The sequence below is a fragment of the Nansenia antarctica genome, assembly GCF_963989245.1.
Source record: "Nansenia antarctica genome assembly, chromosome: 8".
In the NCBI taxonomy this organism is placed as follows: Eukaryota; Metazoa; Chordata; class Actinopteri; order Argentiniformes; family Microstomatidae; genus Nansenia; species Nansenia antarctica.
In genome coordinates, this window is record NC_137678.1 from 13,701,811 (window position 1) to 13,724,028 (window position 22,218).

Sequence of the window (22,218 nt, forward strand, 5' to 3'; positions counted from 1 at the left end):
TTATGTTAGAAATGGAGAAGTAAACTACAAAACCTCCAACAATGATGTATTTTTGCAATCTTAAAGCCGTCTCTTACCTCAACACCAGGGGTGACTGACTTGGACTCACGGTATGACAGATGATAGCGCAGAAGGCCATTAGCTTGTTTGTTATAGGTCGATATGTTCTTATCAGTGTGTAACAGCCAGCACCATTACGTTCAGAATAGATCTGTTTTTCATGTCACCGACTTTAAAGCTTATGCCAAGGATCCTTTTACAGAGACATATTAATTCAAGGTTGGCCGTCTCTCAAAAAAAATGTTTTGTCCTCTTACTGAAGGTCTCTGTCGTCCGAGGCAGCAACCCACCCATGGCGTGTTTCATATCCTGCAGTGGACAGTGTGGTCTCCTCCATTAGGGAAATGTTTAAGTATCTAAATATAAAATAGGAAAAAGCAGCCTGGTGTGGATCAACATTGTCTTGAGTTTAAACAAAAGGAGGTGAACTATTCAAATGTGTTGTCTAGACTCTAGCAAATGTCAATTCTAGAGCAGAGGGAACCACTTTTCGTTGTCTACTTAGACTGAGGTAATCAAATGTTGATTCTGCCCAGACAGACTTACAAAATGTGTTATCAAAACCAATAGTGTTCCCTTACACAGAGGATAAGCCTCATGCTATACTGTCTTTCGTTTACATTTCACAGTTGTCATGGGGAATGCATTTGGTAATTGAATTCATGAATGACTGAATGAATGTCAAATACAGCCGAGACATCCACTACTGGCAGTACATACATTTACATTTACATTTTTGGCATTTAGCAGACGCCTTATTCCAAAGCAACTTACAATCGATACATTTGACTAAGCAAGTGAATCATCAATTCACCAGTTCTAGCAGGAAGAGTGATCTAGCTCAGGCCAGGGGCAGTCGTCATGATAGAAGAAAGATTTTTTTCTTTTTTTCCCCTTCTTTTTATTAATAGGCACTGGAGGGGCAGTCGAAGTCTTAGGAGGCATAGTATAGGGGGAAAGCAGGATACATACATACATACATACATACATAAACAACATCAAAGGTGTTAAATAAACACAGTCAGTTGTGAGTATACAGAGAAATACGTGAGTGAATGTGCAATCTGATATGGATACAGCAAGACATATTCAGGCCAGGGGGCTATGGAAAAGACTCTACTGCATATCTGAATAGGGGAGACGGGATTTGTTTTACATTTGTAATAGTGAATTATAACTAGTGTCCCATACTGTATATCCCCATGAATTCAACAGAGCTTTTGAATTGAAAGTTATTACTTTGATATATTTGCATAATTTGCATAACACATAACATGACATGACATGACATGAGTGAAATATGACTCTGAATATCGTAGGCTAATTCACTCATTATCATAGATAGTTTAGACGTCATTGTTGAAATTGGCATCACCGACTCAAGAGCACTCCATTCCGATGTGCAAGAGACTCCATGCCGTGGTTTGCGCATGCCTTATCCCTCTCCACTTTAGAGCATCTATCACTGGGGGGCTACACGAGAAAAGAAAGGAGAGGAGGGAGGAGAACGCAATGCAAATACAATGATCACAGAAATTGGTAACGACAATCCCAAGGCCGACTATCTCCATCCCGAAGCGGTGATCTGCCTCGACTCACCAGTCTCGTCGGTCGCGGAAAACGGGCAGCTGTTCGTCAGGAGCGCCTCCTCGTCCAGAAGGGACACGCAGACATCGGCCGGCAGCATCATCAACCCGGAGGAGAGCCGCATCAACCCGGAGGAGAGCAGCATCAACCCGGAGGAGAGCCGCATCAACCCGGAGGAGAGCCGCATCAACCCGGAGGAGAGCCGCATCAACCCGGAGGAGAGCAGCATCAACCCGGAGGAGGAGAGCCGCATCAACCCGGAGGAGGAGAGCAGCATCAACCCGGAGGAGGAGAGCAGCATCAACCCGGAGGAGGAGAGCAGCATCAACCCGGAGGAGGAGAGCAGCATCAACCCGGAGGAGGAGAGCATCAACCCGGAGGAGGAGAGCATCATCAAGCCTCTGGTCTCCTCGGCCGCCGCCACCGCTGCCTACATCATGACATCGGGAGAGTTCACGCAGACCGGCGCTCCCCTCTTCGTGCAGAGGTCCAGGAGGAACGTCCTGTACAAGATCCTGTGTTTCCTCCTGCTCGTCTTCCAGGGCGGCGTCCTGGACTTCTACCTCATCGTCTTCACCGATTACTTCTGGTGCTCGTGGATCGCCACGGACCTCGTCGTGGTGTCGGGCTGGGGGATCTTCTTCGTGAAGAACGCCCGGAGCAAGCGGGAGAGAGCCTGCGGGTTCCACCAGAAGAGCTCCATGTTCGGCTGCAACCTCGGGGAGTTCACCTACGCCTACCTGGCGTGGCTCATCTACGTGATCGCCTGCACGCCTAAAGTCGTCCTCGTCTTGGAGACGTCGATCCTGGACCTCGTCGCGCTCAAGGTTCCGTTCGGCGTCACGGGGTTTAAGATCATCACCCTGCTCTCGGCGCCGCTGCTTTACTGCCTCGTCAACTCCATCATCGAGGACTTAAACGGGACGACGCGCCACCGTGCCCACGGCTGTTTCGTGAACACCTGCCTGGATCTGATCGACAGCTTCACCTTAGTGGAGATGCTTCTGAGGAACGAGATACCCACCCTCTACCTAAAATACACGGTCATCTCGGTGTACTTCATCGCCTTGGGCGTCCCGGTCCTGTGGCTGTACGAGCTGACGGCCTCGGAGATGCGCCGCCGCTGGGTGTGGGCGAGGTTCCTCGCCGGCGTGCTGGTCAACGCGCCCTTGCTGGTGGTCCGGTGCTTTCAAGTCTACGTTTACCAAATGCCCATATCGGTGTTCATGTTCAAGAATATGTTCTTCCTGGCGTGCAAGTGCCTGGAGCTGATCGAACAGTGCGTGACCGTGAGAAGGGTCAGGAGGTTCGCCAGCGGGAGCAGCAACCCGGCGCAATTCTCCCACTGCGTGTCTGAGAACGACATGTGTCCCCATGGCTATGTCAACACGCTGGCCGTCTCCACTCAACCTTAGAACCGTTAGACGTCCTTTGTACACGGAGGAGTGGAAATCAAAGGAGTCGGCGGTGGAATGAGTGACAGCCTTATGACAATTTCTCACTTCAGTATAGATCTTCTCAACAGGTGCTACAGTCAAATTAGGCTATAATGCGCCCACAACATCTGCAGTATAGGCCTACACCTAGACCTTGCCAGACGGATTAATAACGTCAAGTCGGATATTATTGTGGAGTTGTGTTTGTTAAGTGGTCTGTGAATTGAAATCATTGACTTGCACTTTTTTGTGAAGCACTAAGTGAGATTGATGTTGTTGTTATTATAGTAGGCAATGCCCAGTGCAATATCAGAAAGCTTGTGGTTTGTTATAGGAGAGGAAATATTCCTAGGTATGGTCTATAAATATCGATGTAAATGTGATGTTTTATAAGGATAACAGTGTCGTCTACCAATCTACATTTATTCGAAATAGGCTATCGTTTACCAAACGACGAATAAATGAAACGTGCGTAATTTATTGGTAGATAAATGTGCAGTATAGATATGCGTATATGCGTAATTTTATGCATTTTGAAACGAAACTATCTTGTGGTCTTTTTTTCTAACTGGGGGGGAAACATGTTATGTTTTAGCCTATCAATTGAAATGTTCAAATTTGATATTATTATGTGCATTTTATATGCGTCTTTTTCTGGAATCTTGGCAAGATATCAGTATAAACATCCATTCATATCTAATGCACTTATTTCTCTCCTCAAGACAAGGCCTACCTCTGCACTCTGTCAAGTCATGTGCTATTTTGAAACATTTCTATTGGCAGCCTTGACTGTTGAGATATCCATTCCATTTAAGCCATCGCAGTTTGTCACTTGAATGAATAGAGCTCTACCGGATACAGTCGTGATAAAAGTTGAATCTGAAATGGTAAGACAATCCTCAGCCAGGTGCTATGAAGGATATGGAGTCATCAGCAATGCTATTGGTGGGTTCCCATCCCACCATGCTCATGTATTATAATTTTATAATAATTTTGCCATTTAGCAGACGCCTTTATCCAAAGCGACTTACAATTACGAATTACAGGGACATTCCCCCTGGAGTAACTGAGGGCTAAGTGCCTTACTCAAGGGCACACTAGTAGTGGTGTGGCTTCAGGCGGGATTCGAACTCACAACCTTCCGATCACAAGTCCAACTCACTATCCACTAGACCACCACTACCCCTCTATGTATTGCATGCAATAGGCAATTCTTTAGTTTGATATCCTGGATTTTTATACAACCATCAACAAGAGTTCGTTTTAGTTTGCAACGATACATTTATTATACATCATTTACTTGCACCTATAAAAATTATGGAAATATGAACACGTGCAGGATGACTTAAGAAACGCACAATGGGTTCACCCTTTATTATACATGTTTTCTTTTTAATACAAACAACATCAAAGACAAATTCAGAAAACATAATAAAATATAAAACTGATTGGTGTATGAGAAGAAACAGGTCGCGGTTAGAGTTAGACCAGACATGCACTGCAGACAAATTAGGGGGTGTGGAGGATTTCTGACCCACCCAGATCTGTACTGTGGCATGAGACCTCATATTATTGACATTTTGGGGGCGGCGGTAGCCTAAGTTAGAGAGGCCGGCTAGCAATCGGAAGGTCGCTGGTTCGATCCCCACCTCAGGAGGGATGATTGCATGTGCCCTTGAGCAAGGCACTTAACGCCTAATTGTTCCGGGGGTGCCGAATATGGCTGACCCTGTGTCTAAAGCAAAAATACCAAATTCCAACAATTGACTGACAAGTTGAATGTATGGCAATAAATCAGTAAAAATAATTAACTTGTCACAAACGTATGGTTACATTAAATAATGTAGATAATATAGGCTACTACATATTGTATTTTATTGCGCAAAAAGTAGTCTTTAGTTTATTGTGCCTCGACCTATGATGATTATCATACAGTAGATATAGAACTAATTATGGATCTGGAATTCATGTAACAGTCATATAACAATCTTTTTTTTTTCGTTTGCAGGAAAAGTGCTATACAAATAAAAGTTATTATATTATTATTATTATCTGTGCAATTTTCCAATGCTGTTTCTTTTACCTTCACTTTTTGATGGGAGAAGAGTGAGAGAAATATGCAGACCATGCAGTAGTGGTGAATATAAAACTGCTTAAAGAAACGTGTGCCTATGTGTACAGTGTGATGTTATGTTGTTGGTGCATTTGACTGATGTTGAGGGGTTTCATCACAGGATCTTGTCGTATACATGTTATTGATGATAAGAGGATTGTTGACCATCGACCCCTGTGTTTGATTCAAGCATTGGTTGCACTGTAAGAGAACATAATGGCTCGTGCTTTGTTTGTTGCTGACCATAAACCATGCCAAAGTATTTAACGTTGTTTTATATGTTTCTATATTATTTACAATGGCCAATGACACACAAATAGAAACATTTCTGTATTATCAAATATAGAAAAGGTATTTGTGCAATACTGATTATATCAAGGTACTATTGACAAAAATAATATTTGTAGGCCTATATAAGAACAAGGATAGGGTATTACAGACACTACCAAAGGACATTGCTTACTTGGTTATAGAACACTGTTAAACGACCTAAATTAGAGGCCACACAACGATTACATGTTATTTTGTATTTATCTAAATGATAAGAAAACACATACAGTATATCCAGTGTACAAAAATCCCCTATATTTTGTGGAATCTATTAAATGGACTTTTACAGATAATTTTCCCCTAAATTGTTTATGGAAAAATTGTAATTCTTTTTGTTTACAGATTAGCAGATTGTGTAAAAAGGGTGCATTGTATATCTGTATTGATTTGATCAATTTTACATACTGTAGACATACAACCAAATAACAAGTGAGTGAAATCTGAAATAAATCTATGGATTATGCTGTACGAAATCATCTGATTTTGTGATCATTTAAAAAAAAGAAATGAAGAACATGTTGCAAGAATGACAGAACCCCGCAACACAGTATTACAGACGCCTCTGTACTATAAGCCTACTAATACGTTGGTTTCCATTAGGTTGGTACAATCATTGGCACTTCCGCACAAAGAGAGGCATTACAGGTATTTCAGGGTGTACAGGAAGGCATTTGATTGGTCCACGCCTCAGCATTTCATACCGGAGAGTATCCGTCATTGTTTTGGTAAAGCTCCTCCTGCAGCCTCGCTAATGCTACCAGTGGATCCTCACTGTCCCCACGCACAGGGGAGTCATGTTGAAGAGACATCCTGGAGATGTAGCCTTGGTCTGATCCGCTGTTGGGTCTCTTCCCAGCAGATTCCATAACCTCCCCCTCATCCTCCTCTTCCATAACCTCGTCCTCCGCCATCTCAACAGGCGTTTGTGAGCGGTTGATCTCTGACAGTGGAGGGAGATGCGAATACGAATACTCTCCACCCTCCACTGACACAGTGGGAGTCTCCGGGACGGAGCTGAGGGACAGCTGGAGATCCATCAGCCTCTGCAGAGTCTCAGGGCTGGGTTGGCGATAACCAGGAGAGGCCTGCGGTTCCTCTTCCTCATCCTCATCCTCTATGGGGCGTCTGTCCGTTACAGAGTCCTCTTGCAGGTGGAGCCAGTTCTCTGTCAGACGGTTCGGCTCATTCAGAGCAGGGCGAGACATACATAACGGGTGAATCTCTTGGGGGGCATGGGGATAGAGATCAGAGAAAAGTACACTGGGCGGGTGCCCGCTGACTGGATTGAAGGGGTAAACCTGGTGGCACTCACTCGAGTTGACCCTGGGAAGAAGTTCCAGCACTGAGTTGGTCCCTTGAGATTCCTGGTTCACCTCAGGGATTACGATGTGTACACCCGTGCTGTTTTGATTGAGCTCCACCTCGTGTACGAATATGGGAGGTCCTGTCCTGTACTCTGGCACACACTGAAGGATCGGAGGGACGGGTTGTTCGAGAAGGAGGTCGTACTCTACGTTCGCCAGCACTTCCTCCTCGTCGTCCACACATTCCTTCTCGAACCAATCCGGGTGCTCCAGCTGGTAGGCCTGAAACTTTTCGACGGCGTCCCTCAGGGCTCTCCCAGAGGGACAGTTGAAGTACTCGTCCCCACCGATGCCCTCGATGTGGCTCACCTGGCCGGGCCGGTACTTCTCGATGTCCAGGATGCGGAAATAGAGCTCCTCGAAATGCTTCATCAGCTTGTATTTGACGGCGATGTCGAAAACCGACGGCACGTCCCCTTCGCCGCTCACCTCGTCAAAGTATGCCACCATGTACTTTCCCAGGGCGGCCGCCCGCTGCATGTCAGGCAGGAACAGGTTGAGAGCCGGGGTGAGCATGTCGTCCACGGGCGAGAGGACGTCTTCGCGCAGGGTCACCTGACCTTGACCGCACATGGCGCGCCACTTCGCCTGGACGCCCCGGGAGCACAGGACCAGGATTTTGTCGGAGGACTTCTGGACCTGCTGCCTCTGCCACTCGAGCCAGGGCAGCCGGCCGACAGTACCGAGCCAGGTGGAGTCCAGGAGGTCCAGGGCCACCTGGGTCCCGCACTTGGCCTGCAGGAAAGCGCAGAGCTTCAGCACCACGTCCTTGTAGAGCCGGTGGTCCTGGGAATAGATGACCAGCACTCTGGGAGGCTCCTTGTCTTTGTTGAGGAGATTCTCCTTCTGTAAGTCCTCCTTGGCCTTCGGCTGGATAAGAGGAGCCAGTCGACCTAGGGGACAATTTGATCCAGACTGAGTGATATACAGTAGAGTTGAGTGATATACAGTAGAGTTGAGTGACATACAGTAGAGTTGAGTGACATACAGTAGAGTTGAGTGACATACAGTAGAGTTGGGTGACATACAGTAGAGTTGAGTGACATACAGTAGAGTTGAGTGACATACAGTAGAGTTGAGTGACATACAGTAGAGTTGAGTGACATACAGTAGAGTTGAGTGACATACAGTAGAGTTGGGTGACATACAGTAGAGTTGGGTGATATACAGTAGAGTTGGGTGACATACAGTAGAGTTGGGTGACATACAGTAGAGTTGGGTGATATACAGTAGAGTTGGGTGACATACAGTAGAGTTGGGTGATATACAGTAGAGTTGGGATTACCTGAACTCACCCACAGACCTCCACACCAACTCTATGGTGGAGGTAACTTACTAAAGCAGTTCAGATGTCTACAGTTCTGCACACATGTTGCAAATTATAACCATGCAAATGAATGCTCTGATACCCATTTTTCCCCATTTTCTAATTTACATACCTCAATTTCACGCACCATTTATTCCTAAATTCCATCCCCAATTATTTATATTTGTGTAACGTCTTCATAAACGTAATGGATTTGATTATGTCTACATCACTGTGCAGTAATACAGGATTGCATAAATTAATGTCTTTGTGCAGAAGAAGGATAATAATAATACATTAGACTTATATAGCGCTTTTCTAGACACTCAAAGACGCTTTACAAATTGAAAAGTAATAATAAAAAGAAACAGAAGGTAAATAGAAGAAAGTACAGGGGCCTAATTAAGGTAGTGCTGGGGACACATGGGAAGGGGAAGGGGAGAGGGTTAACTGGTGAAGGCGAGCTTGAAGGGGTGGGTTTTGAGGGCCTGTTTAAATGTTGGGAGGGTGTTGGCCTGTCTGGTGTGGTTGGGGAGGGCGTTCCAGAGGGACGGGGCTGCGGCTGAAAAGGCCCTATCACCCCAGGTACGGAGCTTAGTCCGGGTGGTCTTGAGGATGTTTCTTCCAATAGGAGAATTAGGCTTGCTTCCAGTAATAATTTTTCTTTGTTGTAGAGGACCACTGAGTTACTCATTACCAAAACAATTTCAGTGCTGTATTAAAAATAAACATCAATGTATTTTATTGTACCAACCTTTCTTTATGTTTCTGCGCCTTACATAGACCATACAGCCGGCAGCTCCACAGATCAAAAGAAGCACTCCTATAGTGACAGCTGTCCAGGTCATAGGGTCTGAAGAAGCAACTGTTGACGGGGAAACTGGGACTGAATCTGAAATTAGAGGAACATTCGTCAATTGACATGAACTGCATTTTATCATGAGAAAAAGATTCACTATAGCGAAGCAATCAACAGTGTTAGTTAACACTAGAATACAAAAAAAAAACATTACTTTCATTTTAAGTATTTTATAATATAATATTTTGTCATATGGCCTTAGGGCTCATTATTAGCACCAATAATAACAGACATACCCGGACATATGTTAAAACTTGTCCTTCTCCTTACACAGTCGTTTCTGCATATGGTAAAGAAAGGCTGGATCTGCAAGAACATGTTTTAAAAAGTGACAGTGTTACCAACAACCAGGATCTGTTTATTGGCACTATTGTATTGATAAAAACATTCAAAGGAAAAAAGTTGTTACACCTATATATCTGTGTTATAACTCAATAATTACTCAATTAAACTTGCTTTAAAAATGCTGTAATCAATTACTTTGTAATATATATATAATAAAGTATATTGATGTTGTTTGTTATTACAGCACAGTGTAAGCTCAGTGGGTTATGGTGATAGGCTACCCAGGGTAATTGGGGGAGTGGCTTGCCTGTTGGCGGGAATCATGAAAAGAGCTGATTGATTACCCACCTGTGAGGGGAGGATGGGGGGAGACTCTGTTTTCGAGACAGATGGAGAGAAGCCTGTTCTAGACCTACTCAGTTAACGTTGTACAATTGGGCCCCCCTCGTCTTTCCCCTCTGGTTTGTCTTTCCTAATGTGTGTTGTTGTCGTACGCTATCAAGTCCATATATGTTCTATGTTAAAACTAAACCAATGGGATAGCATACCCTATGCACCGGAGGCGACCGGAGCGTGCCAGGAACTAAGCTATGCCTCTCCCCTTTACCACCTTACCACCTGGTACCGTCAACCTGCCAACTGAGCTTACCAGTACGTATGGGTCTGGCTTCGGCCCTGTATGTTAACGAGACGTTTTGATTAATTGATTAATGTACATGTAGAGCTTGTTGGGTTATGACCAGTGATGCCGGTAACGCGTTACTAAGTAACACGTTACTCTAATCTGAATACTTTTTTCTGTAACGAGTATTCTAACGCGATACTATTTCCAAATCAGTAATTGGATTAAAGTTACTTATTCAAGTGACTGTGCGTTACTATTGCGTTACTACCTCATAACTTAGGCTAAATGCAGTATTTCTTTGTAATGTTCGATAGTAAACAAACATTTGTTCGCTTTTCTCGCGTCTTGGGGAGTGACGTCAGTGCTCACGTTTTCAACACGAGGTTACTATGGAAGGCCATGCCCGCAAAAAACGGCTCTCGACTATCGCGAGATTGCAGCAGAATCGCTCACGTGTATCACCACGCTGATTGCACAGTGTAAACAGAAGCGTAGCCTACACAATGGAGCAAGAACAGAGATATGCGTTAAATAGCTGGAAATATAAGGATTATTTTGAGTTTGTGTCAGCAAAGGATGACAAGAACATAAATGTTGATCATTGATAAACTCAGACTCACCCAGTTTAGGATTAGGATTATATTAGGATCATATCTGAATGGTCAGGGTAGGTTTTAGGTTTTGTGAAACCACTCCTTGCTAGTTACTGTTAAATAAAGATTATATTTATTTTATTGTTTAAAAACAAGTATTTATGTTGGGTGAGGCAAAGAAAGACTCTTTATTTTGTTGTTTTAAGTTATTGTTTAAAGTTTAATTATGTAATTTAAGTTACTGTTAAAATAAAGTGAGTTTTGGCAAAACCAGTTTTCATTTTTATGTTGCGGGGGGGGGGGGGGGTCGGGTGCCTAGGCAGCTGCCAATAGTAACTAAAAAAGTAACTAGTAATCTAACTTAGTTACTTTTAAAATCAAGTAATCAGTAAAGTAACTAGATTACTTTTTAAAGGAGTAATCAGTAATCAGAATACTTTTTCAAAGTAACTGTGGCAACACTGGTTATGACACTGTCAGGCATTTATCTATTATGGAGAAACATCCCCCTTGGAAAGTGTTGCTTACCTCCACGTCAAAGATGCAACATTCCCGAGGCCATCTCTCAAGGTCGAAGGTTACATTGAGTGATGCCTGGTTGTTCTGTGGAAAACATAAAAAAAATAACATGATGTGTATTTTTGTGGAGTACTAATCAATATTTCAAAAACCCCATCACATTTCATACTGATCAGAGGACCATCAGAACAACAGTATGTTTGGCTGCGAAGGAAATGTAATTGCATCTAGGGTCATATGGTGGGGGGTGAACATCAATAAGAATGTAGATTCTTCCAAAAATGCACATGATAGTAACCTGGAATATTACAAAACACGGTGGTTTAGAAATATAACAAGTAACATTAGTCAGATTAACACACATACTATAAGACCATTAGGGACCTAATTTGCATGAGCGAAAAAGTACCGCAACTGCAAGTGTGACCTTTTTTTAAGACTGTGCACCAAAACCCATAATGCTTTATTCATCCGGGTGTAGGTACAGAACGCTAAGGTGCAAAAGGGCTCGCTTTGGCAAAAGCCTGATCCCCGCAGCCATTGTTGCCTTAAATAATAGACCGCGCAGAGTGTGTGTACTTGTGTATCTGTCATGTGTAGTACTGTCTGTTGTTGTCTGTGTTATACAGTGTTGTATGTGTATACTGTACAGTGGTGTGAAAATGAATTTCCCCCTGGGGACAATAAATCGAATCTAATCTAATCCTTGCTGGGAAGTGTATATGGGGCGACCCCTTGAGGGGTGAAGTGGTGTGTAAAGTGCAGAATGTGCATTGTGTTAGCGTAATACCGTGATGTTCTAGGTCAAATATTTCCAGGGGAAACAACACTTCACCGGGGTGTCTTTGATGTGGTGCGTACAACACAGAGACAACTGAACTACGGAAGAAGCGTGTTTGTACTACGTCACAATAAATGAGAGCAGTGAGAGAGATAAAAAAAACACCCACCTACACACACACAACCACACCCACACACACACACACACACACAAAAACATACCTTTTTAATTTCCTTCGATTGTCTGAGGGAGCACTGAAGTGAGACTCTGTAGGTCTCTGAGCGCTCGTCGCTAGCGAACCCTACAGCCAGAACGGCCGGCCCACGAGGCCCCGGGGTACGCTTCAGAGTCACGTTAGGCTCCCACAAACTTCCTGTTTCACAACAGTTTCACAGGACAAGGCATCACAATACAGTATGAACAATGGAATAAAGCCTTTGTTGTTGTTTTTTTGTGTGTAAAATGATCTTTAGCTGAACTGCATGGTTATCAAGGACAGGTGCTTGCTTTAATCATCAGGGCCCCATATCTATTGTACGGTTTTATGTCATGAGGACTACGGATGCAAAGTAGCTCACAGCTAAATCCGGCATATTTACTGTCACCATACATTGTATAAGTGACTGTTCATTAATGTGCACTGTCCTGACTGAATACAGATCTATCTATCTATCTATCTATCTATATTCTTGTGTCAGAATAGCAGTGATCTAGGGTCAGTTCCCACAGTTCGTACAACCACGTACGCTTACTCATTATGATCGAAAAAGGCTATCCCTGGTGAATACGGCCCCCTGGTCTCTGAGACTCACCACTCTCCAGGCACATCTTGGTTCCCTGCATCTTGGGGTGTTTACAACCTGACAGCAACAAAACCAGAGAAAAATGAGGGTTTACACACGACAGGATCAACCCGAACCATACAGTTGGCTGGCTCTGATTCGTTCCTTTCACATTGTCCTTTTCAGCAGCTGTGGTAAGCAGGCCAGGTCAAAACTGACTGTTTTGACCATATTTCACCATGTCATGTGAACAGATTGTTTTGGCTAAACGTGGTTTTGAATGCAACACTGTTGCCAATAACCAAATGTATTAAAAAAGACTGTATCGACACTGCAGCATGAACAACGTGGTAATATGTGTGTTTAGTGAATTTTACCTGGGACAGTAACTTCTTTATTGATGTTGTAGCCAGTGTGGTCCATGTTTGGTTTGGGGAGGTTGGAGACTGATACATGATACGAGTGATCAGGTTGGACCACCACTCGATCCATGGAGAAAGACCACTGAAACCAGACACTCGATGTAAGTATTGTTATGAATAGAGATACTTCATATTGTCTTATCCTCCATCTTTTTTTCCGGAGATAAATTCCCCTCTATGCCAGTGATGTTGGGTTATTTCTGAAATCCTCAGAAATAATCAAATGTGACAGAGTCTGGTTAAAAAGTCCTCATGTAGGGCATGGTAATCTTTCAGTTTTTTCCAGATTATGAAAGTACAGATTGTACATTTTCAAATGATGTATCATACATTGAAATAAATGTATGAAAAGAAAATATTTGAAGAAGATTTGAATATTATATATATATAAGTCATATTAATTATTATTTGAATTTTGGTACACCTCAAACCAAATAGCGGAGAAACACGCTCTGAATCAAAACACGCAAAACAGCTGCTAGTAGACTAGAGCTAAAAAAGAACATTGCTACGAACTTCTAACTGCATGTTTAGCACATCAAAACATGCTGATAGAACATGAACATGCTAAAAACACATAACTACACATAATTAGATGGTCACAGTCTTCGCTTTTGAACACGTCTTCAAACATAAGTTTGTTTACAAGCCATGTATCACTTACCCAGTAGCCTAGGGCAGACGTGATAGTGAATCCAAATCACAAATTATAAGATTTAAGTGATCCTAAAACTGTTGTTTGTTATATAAAATAGACTCTTCAACACTTCAACTTAAAGAAAAACGGAAAACATAGTTTTTTTTTAAAGAAGCCTTTTGCTCATTTGAGTGACTTGAGAATTGTCAACATTTTCAACCTTTTCACCAGACAGTGTCACAAATCATTGATAATGACGAATAGAAGTTCCATAATCTAGACAACAAAGTCTTCACTCACTGTACATTCTACCACTACCATGCTCAATGTACATGTGTAACTGCTTACTGTACCTTCTCCCCTGCTGGATTCTTCATGGGCATCTTATCAAAGAATTTGTATCGAACACACAGGTTCGAGTTGGTGGACATCATCAGCACAATCAGCTCAATTCCTTTCAGCTCTTGGATACTTCCTGTATCAAATCAGATCAAACTCATTTCATACACAGATGCCGTGCAATGTATGTACCATAATACAAGAGATGGTACCACAGATTATCTCTTTTTACCCGATATTATCTGCCGCTACTTTCCTACGCTACAGGTTTCAATAGCCAAGGACATTGACATTTAGCTTGACGCCTTTATCCAAAGCAACTTTACAACAAGGTCCTTTACAAGGACCTCAGATACGTGCTGAAACTACTGTTTCGTCATGATACCGGTCAATAAAGGAAACATTGCACACTCTTCTCTCTATGCTGTGACTTTACCTGGAATTAAAGCCACAGCCAGAGATGAGAAGAGTGTGCAACGTTCCCGTCATCCTTCGTAACTGTGTCCTATGAGTTAGTGCCTAGTCTCACTAAGTCAGACTCTCTATCTCAACAGTGAGATGAGATTCTGGGTCGTGAGGTTTAGTCAGCACTTTATTTGGCAGAGCGTTCTACAGTGGAAGAAGGAAGGAGAGACCAATCACTAACCATCATCTTTGGCGTTCCACTTTATCACTATCACAGGTACTAGGTCTCCCTGCTCATCTCTTCTGGTGTCCACCTCCACCTCCAGACCCACTGGCCCGCTGGGGGTGTACTGGAATTCCTTCAGCCAGTCTGTATCCAGACAATTATCTATGGGAGAGCATTTAAGGGCATTTCAATTCAAAATGTCAATATTGAACAGAGATGTTTTTGTCAGTGACTGTATCGACATCCAACCACTGTGTGCTATAGAATAATGAGACGATATTTAAACAGTAACAGGCTGTAGTGTGGAACAAGTTCAGATGTCATGGTTAAGGCACTCACTTATGGAGACTTCACATTTCAAACCCTTCAAAAAAAGAGCAAAACAAACCATATTTTAGTCATTTTCCAGTATCAATACACCTGCACAACGCATCATAGCGGAATTGATAAAAGCTGAATCAATAGATAATGTATGTATTACGGTACATGTGGGAATTCGGTACATGTGGGAAAACTAGGGTTAGGGTTAGGTGCTAGGGTGCTACGGTTAGGGTTAGGATTAGGGTTAGGATTAGGGTTAGGGGTAGGATTAGGATTAGGATTAGGGTTAGGGTTAGGGTTAGGATTAGGGTTAGACATGCCAGTCTAACCCTAACCCTAATCCTAACCCTAATCCATATGTTACGGTACATGTGGGAAAACTAGGGTTAGGATTAGGGTTAGGATTAGGGTTAGGGTTAGACATGCCAGTCTAACCCTAACCCTAATCCTAACCCTAGTTTTCCCACATGTACCGTAACATATGTATTGATCTAGGTAAATATGGTGAGAAACAGATAATCCTGCGCAACTGCAATATACTTCCAAAACGTACCTCTTGAGCGCAGTTCAGTGCGGGTCCATTTAAAATACTAAGGCTAGTGTAGCTCGCCTCTGGAGTGATCCAAACAAACGCGAACAACAAAGCTCTCGCAAAAACGAGATTCCTCTTCGTTTGACAATTTGGAGTTACCATGTTCTTCCCCAGCATCAATTTACCCTGCCAAAGTCATTCATATTAATAATTTTAGAAATGATTTAACCGGGCGCATTAATCATACTGTCCTTTCAATTCAACGTTCAAAAAAGAAAGAAAAAGCAATATTCAGAATGTGTCATCATAAGTTTATAAGCCTACCAGGAAATACATTCCACCTGAAGCTGGCACACAGTACACTAGTGACCCAACCAGAGTTAACTTCCTGGTGCACATGTAAATATGCGTCTCTAGGCGACACCGCACCTCCACCTGCCTGGAAATCACCGTTTCCTTTTCTTCATCTTAGGCAATGTGTGGGTGTGCTGTTAGTCCAAAAGGACAATGTCTACTGTCAATTTGAACCCTTTGAATCCATACATATGGATATTTCTGATTCTGAATTGTATGTAGCCTTCTATGTTTTAGGTCCGCGAAAATACTACTCATGGAATTTGATCCAAGAGTAGCCTATAGCTAAGCCTTTTCCGCGCTTGACCAGTAGGTGGCAGTATTCTCACATGGCTGATTTAGAACAGGAGAACGTTTAAGGTCCATCTGAAAATAGAATTATAGAAGTGCGCCTAATTGCTTTTACTACATTGATAAAGGCACGAACAACTAGATTAGTTACGTTTGTATTATTTGTATAGCACTTTTCCTGCAAACGTTGCAGCTCAAAGTGCTTTTTTCAACAACCAAAAAAATCATTAAAATTATCATAAATGTTTACTTGAAATTCTCATTTGTAGTTGATGTTACATTATTTTATGGATATTGATTTACTGTGTTTACTATGTATTAACTTATTTGACATTCAGTGTTGGACAGATACCTTTTGAGTGTGACATTTCATCCCAGACCACACGTGAGAGACAAGTCATGTGCTCCGTTTTGGTTTGGCTAGCAGGAGCTAGCAAGTACAAGTAGTTTAAGTTGCTAGCATTTACAAGAAGTGCATAAGTTTAATTGAAGATTGTTACGATAGTAGATTGAAGATTTATGTTTTGGTTTGAAGACTTTTACTTTCAAGTGGACGTATTCCCTCTTGGGTCGTGTGCAGCCAGTGAGTGGATGGGTGAATGAGAGGTCATTGTAAAGTGCTTTGGAATAAGGTGCTATATAAGTCAGTCCATTTATTTTATCCACCCCTGATCTGTCTGAAGGGGGCCCCTAAATCATAAAACACATCACTGTATGTATGCTCTGTATGCTCCTACTGTAACTGGGACAGACGAGATTCCTTATATGAACATTAAAAACTATTTTGAACAGTCTATAGGGGCCCATGTCTTGGGAGATGGCAAAAGAGCACCGTAAAGGGGCAATCTGGGATTGGGGACATCAGTTTTTGGACTTTTAAATTCATGATACAGTATACAGAGACATTGATTCTTGAAGAATATTAACCTATAAATGCTTCATGAGATTAGTTCAATCTAGACCATGTTTAGCTAGCTTCTGAAATTTGTTTGTAAATATGACTGTTTGTGATGGTCACATTTGTAATAGAATATTTGACATTGTTAAACATTTGCTAATGTAATATATCCTAAGGTTTTCTGTCCACCTGTCATTGTATTAATTTAAGCTTAGAATACATTCAATGTCTCTCACTGTGCTTGTACTTTCAGAATAATGAATAGAAATTCATTAGCCTAGCCATTGATTCTTGAAAAATATAACCTATAAATGCCTCATGATCTTAGTTCAACTGTCTTATCCCATCAGAACCCAAAATAAAAGCTTGTTTTACTCCATTGTTTGCAAACTGAGTAAAGAGTAAACAAACACTGTAGGCTATAGCTTCAAAACATGGTTAAAATTATTATTTTAATCTCATGGATGGTCAGTCCTCTCGTTTATGAATTTGATGAGAGTGGTTACATCTCCAGCCCCATCCTTCTGCTGAATTACCCCAAAAAGTGGCGTGTTGTTGCTTGAAACCCAGATTGCCCCTTTAATTAATGTAGCTACGTATTTCACATTACGAGAATATAAAATATGACCCAAAACATGTAAGAATGAGGTTTATGTCATACTGAACCCCACACATAAGCCTCCTGTAGTCCTGTTACTGCATAATGGTCCGAATCCGATCAAATGGAACACCGCAGTTATGCAGGTAGTAGGGGATTAAAGTGACTTGCACGTGTCTCTTTAAAACACAACCGTCATGTCAAACAGGCACAATCCATCATCAACCGTTGTCCTGCCCCTGTCACCGCGATCTCAAACGCACCTGAATAAAACACTGTCAGCTCACATGCTTAGGAGTGTTATATTATATTCAGGTGTGTTTGCGATCGTAGAGATATTATGAAGGTGCCTCCTGACCTGCTCGCTTTTTTGCTAACCAAAATGGGGACAGAGACAGGAGCCCAGCCCATGTGTGATGTGAAACATCAGGAACAGTCACGGGTGGCCAAGCGGAGACACTGTGCTGCCTCACTGGAGCAGAGAAACACAGGAGGATTATTACACACGTTGGATGGGGGGGGGGGGCGGGTCGGACATCACTTAATGCTCATTTCAAACCGTGAAATTAAGCGTGCTATCTTCATGAGGGCTACCCCCAGCAAGCCCAGGTGTTCACACACCACCGCCAGGGATTAGAGGAGTGGCTGCTGTGGAAGTGTAGCATCTCTCTTGGGCAGGTGAGAAGTGAAGACACCACCTGGGGGCATGTGGGGAGTGAAAGTCTGTCTTGGTGTCTGACTCCCAGTGAGACGTCTGACAAGAATCCTTTATCCACATAGAGGTCCCAAGGGGACGTAGTTATGCTGCTAACATGTGGAACACCTGTTAGTTATAGTTTGTCTTAGTTTTGGCAGTAAACAGGACGGTGCACTGGTCAGGACACAGGAATGAAGGTGACAGAGAGACGTCATTTCTTCTCTGAACTGTATTGTGTTCCAGCAGTGGTCATTGGTACAGTTCACACACTCAGTAGCCTATTATCCTTTTTGGCAGTTAATAGTTAACTTTATAATGATAATGCTGTTTATCGCATTCAGTGTCTAAATCCTTTCGAAATCTATGTCTGCTTGTAATGTTACCAGTCCTACCACTAGGCGTCAGTATGCCATGTATAATGCTGTATGCCTGATCTAGTGGGTTACATTATGTATCACCATATTTCTAATCAAATTTGATTTTTCTAATAGATTCTATTGTCCCCCCGAATTTCCTGGGGGTCATAGATGTTACAGATTAAGTATGTTTCAGTCCAGTGACTGATATGCAGGGGTGAAATTTAGGGGAGGATGACATTAAAAGACAACATTTATGGCCACCCATTGGCATATGAACATAAAAAATAACTGACTGTGACCTAACCTTTAGGGCCTTAGTTTGCGCACATATTGTAAAAATGTGTATCACATTGAAAAAGCTTCCGGAGTCTTATCAGTTCAGTTGGGTTTTAATGTTTTTTAATGTCCAGTTGTATGAGTGTATGTATGAAATGAACAATAAAGAATATGTGATAGTGCCAATGTCTGTGTGCTTTGTTAGTGTTGCTTCTGTGTCATGAAGTCACTCCAAATCAAATACAAACGTTATTTGTATAGCACATTTTTTTTTAAATTGTGACACAATGGAGAAAATTGTGTCATCCATGCACAGCAATACAATCTATCAGGCAGTCAACCATGCCGTAGCCTAATGCTGTGCCTCCTAATGACAGAGCTATGGGGTAGCATGTATAGACTGAAAAGCAACGGTCCTAGAATGGACCCCTGAGGAACTCCATGGGTCACGCTATAGTTTTTGGAGTTATGGTCACCAAGGGCCACAAAAAACAAACAAAAAAAGTCCTGAACCAGTTTAAGACTAGACCAGAGAGGCTGACCCAGTTTTCAAGTCTCCCCATAAGTATGTTATGGTCCACAGTTTCAAAGCTGCGCTCAAGTCTAGAAGGACATGGATAGAGAGTTTTTTGGAGTCAGCATTAATTCTAAGGTCATTTGTCACCTTGACAAATGCAGTGTCTGTGCTATGGTATGGAAGCCTGACTGAAATGGGTCATAGCTACAATTTGAGACTAGGAATTCATGAAGTTGCTTGAACACAACTTTTCCCAGAATTATACCTTAAAAAAGAAAGATAGGATATTAGTATACAATGTCTAGGGTAAGAGGGATCTAGGTCACTTTTCTTCAGTTTTAAGTGCCAGTGGGAAAATGCCTGTAAGTAGGAAGAGATTTACAATGGCTAGTATGTCCTCAGATACAGAGTTGAACATTTCCTTGAAAAATGTGGTGGGAATAGGGTCAAGGGGACAGCCTAGACGGCCTGAGCTAGCCTGTGACACCACTTTGCTTAACATCTTGGTATCAACCAAGGTAAACAAACTCATAGTCATGTTACATGGTGGCGGATGTTCAGTGCAAAACAAATTTGGTCTTGCCAAATATACATTCTGATATTCGTTATCTTATCCCCTTACTCTTTGTAACAGCATGAGTCCAACTTGGAAGTACACATTAAGGACCATAGTCCTGAGTTACAAAGTACAAAGTTCATTTATTGTCATTCTATAACACAGGGATGCACAACGAGATGCAAGATGGGCCCTGGACAGTCTGGACGGATTGATGGCAGCTGCTGGATTGAAAAAATCAGGTGTAGTGCTGAGGCACAAATGTGTACATTTCAAGCCTGCAAACTGCGACACTTTAAATGAATGTGCAATAACACTATGTGCAATATGACAACCCTAGTCGTCTTATCTGTACAGTATAGTATAGTGGATAGTGTACATAGCCTTTATTTATGTAAACCAGCTCCTTTCCCTTCTTTTTTTTTTCTTCTTTCCTAGCACCAGGGGAGCCACCCCTCCCAAATTTCGTTGTTTGGTACCTGTACTATAGCAATGAAATAAAGACCATTCATTCATTCAAGATATAGTCCCATTTGCTACTTTGCTACCCATTTGAGTACGGAGGATGAATTTAGGAGTCTTATGGCCTTAGTCGTCTCTTAGTCATAGTCTTAAAGAAGCTGCTCTGTAGTCTGGTGGTATGACAGCGGATACTTCTGTATCTCTTGCCAGATGGCTGCAGGGTGAACAGCCTGTTGCTGGGGTGGGTATTGTCGATAGCAGTGCACAGTGAGGTCATTTCATTTTTCAATAAATATAGATGGGATGAAAACCTAGAAAATGGAATGTACATTTATTTTGAACATTATTGTGGAACAGTGCTGTGTTTTTTTTAGGTTTGGGACACTGGGTCTCTACAGATTTTTATATTCTAGTCTCTCACTTTTAAAATGAACCTACCATTAAAATGATAGTCTGTTCATTTCTTTGTAAGGGGGTAAACTCACAAAATCAGCAGGGGGTGAAATACTTATTTCCCCCACTGTAGTTATTTCAGTGGCAAAGTCTTTTTCTGTAAAAAATTATTTTAGTTGAAATCGGGTGATATTCTGGGCCAGATCAGACTAGTCGTGACATGACTTGATCTGGCCGTTATCGGGCTAGTGGTCCGAATTCGTCCGGGTCCGTCTGTGCTTGCTGGGGCATGTTTAACTTGCGCTGAAGAGTTTTGAGTCCTACCGGCTATGTTTGTCAATGATGACATCATTTCAGAGTGGTCACGCAGGGAGAGAAACAGTAACCCCATTGTACCGTGGTGCATGGAAAATGATAAAGCATACAATTAGCCTTGACAGGCTAATGCTTTGGCCGAGGGGGCCCTACCCACTACATGTCGCAATCTATGTATGTGATGTCCGATTGGTTTGGGTTTGGGGTCTCAAAGAAACATTTCATAATGAGACAATTAGGCAGAAGTCGATTTTTTCCTCTGTAATTTGAGCGGATTGAAATGATTTTCAGCCCAGTACCTTTTCAGATTTTAGATGTTTGCTCCTTATTTCACTTTTCATCTGCTCAGATCAGACCTAAGCCACAACCTTTGATGCTTTTAAAAGCAGATTTGTATCAAAACATCAAAAGTAGAATTACTGTACCACATGTTTTAAAAGTAATCTGATTATGCCTAATTAATAAGGAGCATTTGATACAAATGTTCTTTTTAGAACAAAGGTTGACTTCATAGATGAGGAAACATGGTGGATATTAAGTCGATATTTAGCTTTTTGTGGTTACTTTTTGGAACGCATTTGTTATTGCATGTTATCTCATGGAAGATTCTATACTAGTACATACCATACACATGCTTAAGCTGAAAAACAAAAACAGCTTGGACATCCCAATGTTTCATGTATTTAGAGTTTTGTACTTTGTGTGGCGTAGCCTAATTACTTCTCATTTAAGATAAATAAGTAGAATTATAAATCATCATTACTTGGCCTATCTTTTCTGGGAGACTCCTTAATGAAGATGAGTTATTGACAGAGCACAGATACTGTCTCTCTCTCTCACACACACACACACACACACATTTTCTTTTGTTTGATGGCTTATTATGAATGATGCCTACTCCCTACGCATCATAAATAGTGTATGTGTGATACTTAAACAAATGGATAAGTTGGAAAGCAAACTGCAATTTGTCTGACAAA

General features: G+C 42.1%; 2 protein-coding genes across 2 annotated transcripts; one reads left to right on the plus strand and one right to left on the minus strand.

Moving 5' to 3' along the window:
• Positions 1-1,583: 1,583 nt before the first annotated feature.
• tmem121b (transmembrane protein 121B) lies at positions 1,584-3,062 on the plus strand (the record flags this gene model as incomplete). The annotated part of the gene is made up of 1 exon (XM_080538065.1): positions 1,584-3,062. The coding sequence occupies one exon, from the start codon at positions 1,584-1,586 to the stop codon at positions 3,060-3,062; it is 1,479 nt and encodes a 492-aa protein (XP_080394191.1).
• Positions 3,063-6,221: 3,159 nt separating this feature from the next.
• Positions 6,222-20,807, minus strand: il17ra1a (interleukin 17 receptor A1a; the record flags this gene model as incomplete). Its single annotated transcript, XM_080538066.1, has 9 exons — positions 6,222-7,783; positions 9,292-9,361; positions 11,087-11,161; positions 12,080-12,231; positions 12,671-12,718; positions 13,018-13,144; positions 14,053-14,174; positions 14,685-14,831; positions 20,723-20,807. The coding sequence occupies 9 exons, from the start codon at positions 20,805-20,807 to the stop codon at positions 6,222-6,224; spliced, it is 2,388 nt and encodes a 795-aa protein (XP_080394192.1).
• Between the last annotated feature and the right edge of the window lie 1,411 nt (positions 20,808-22,218).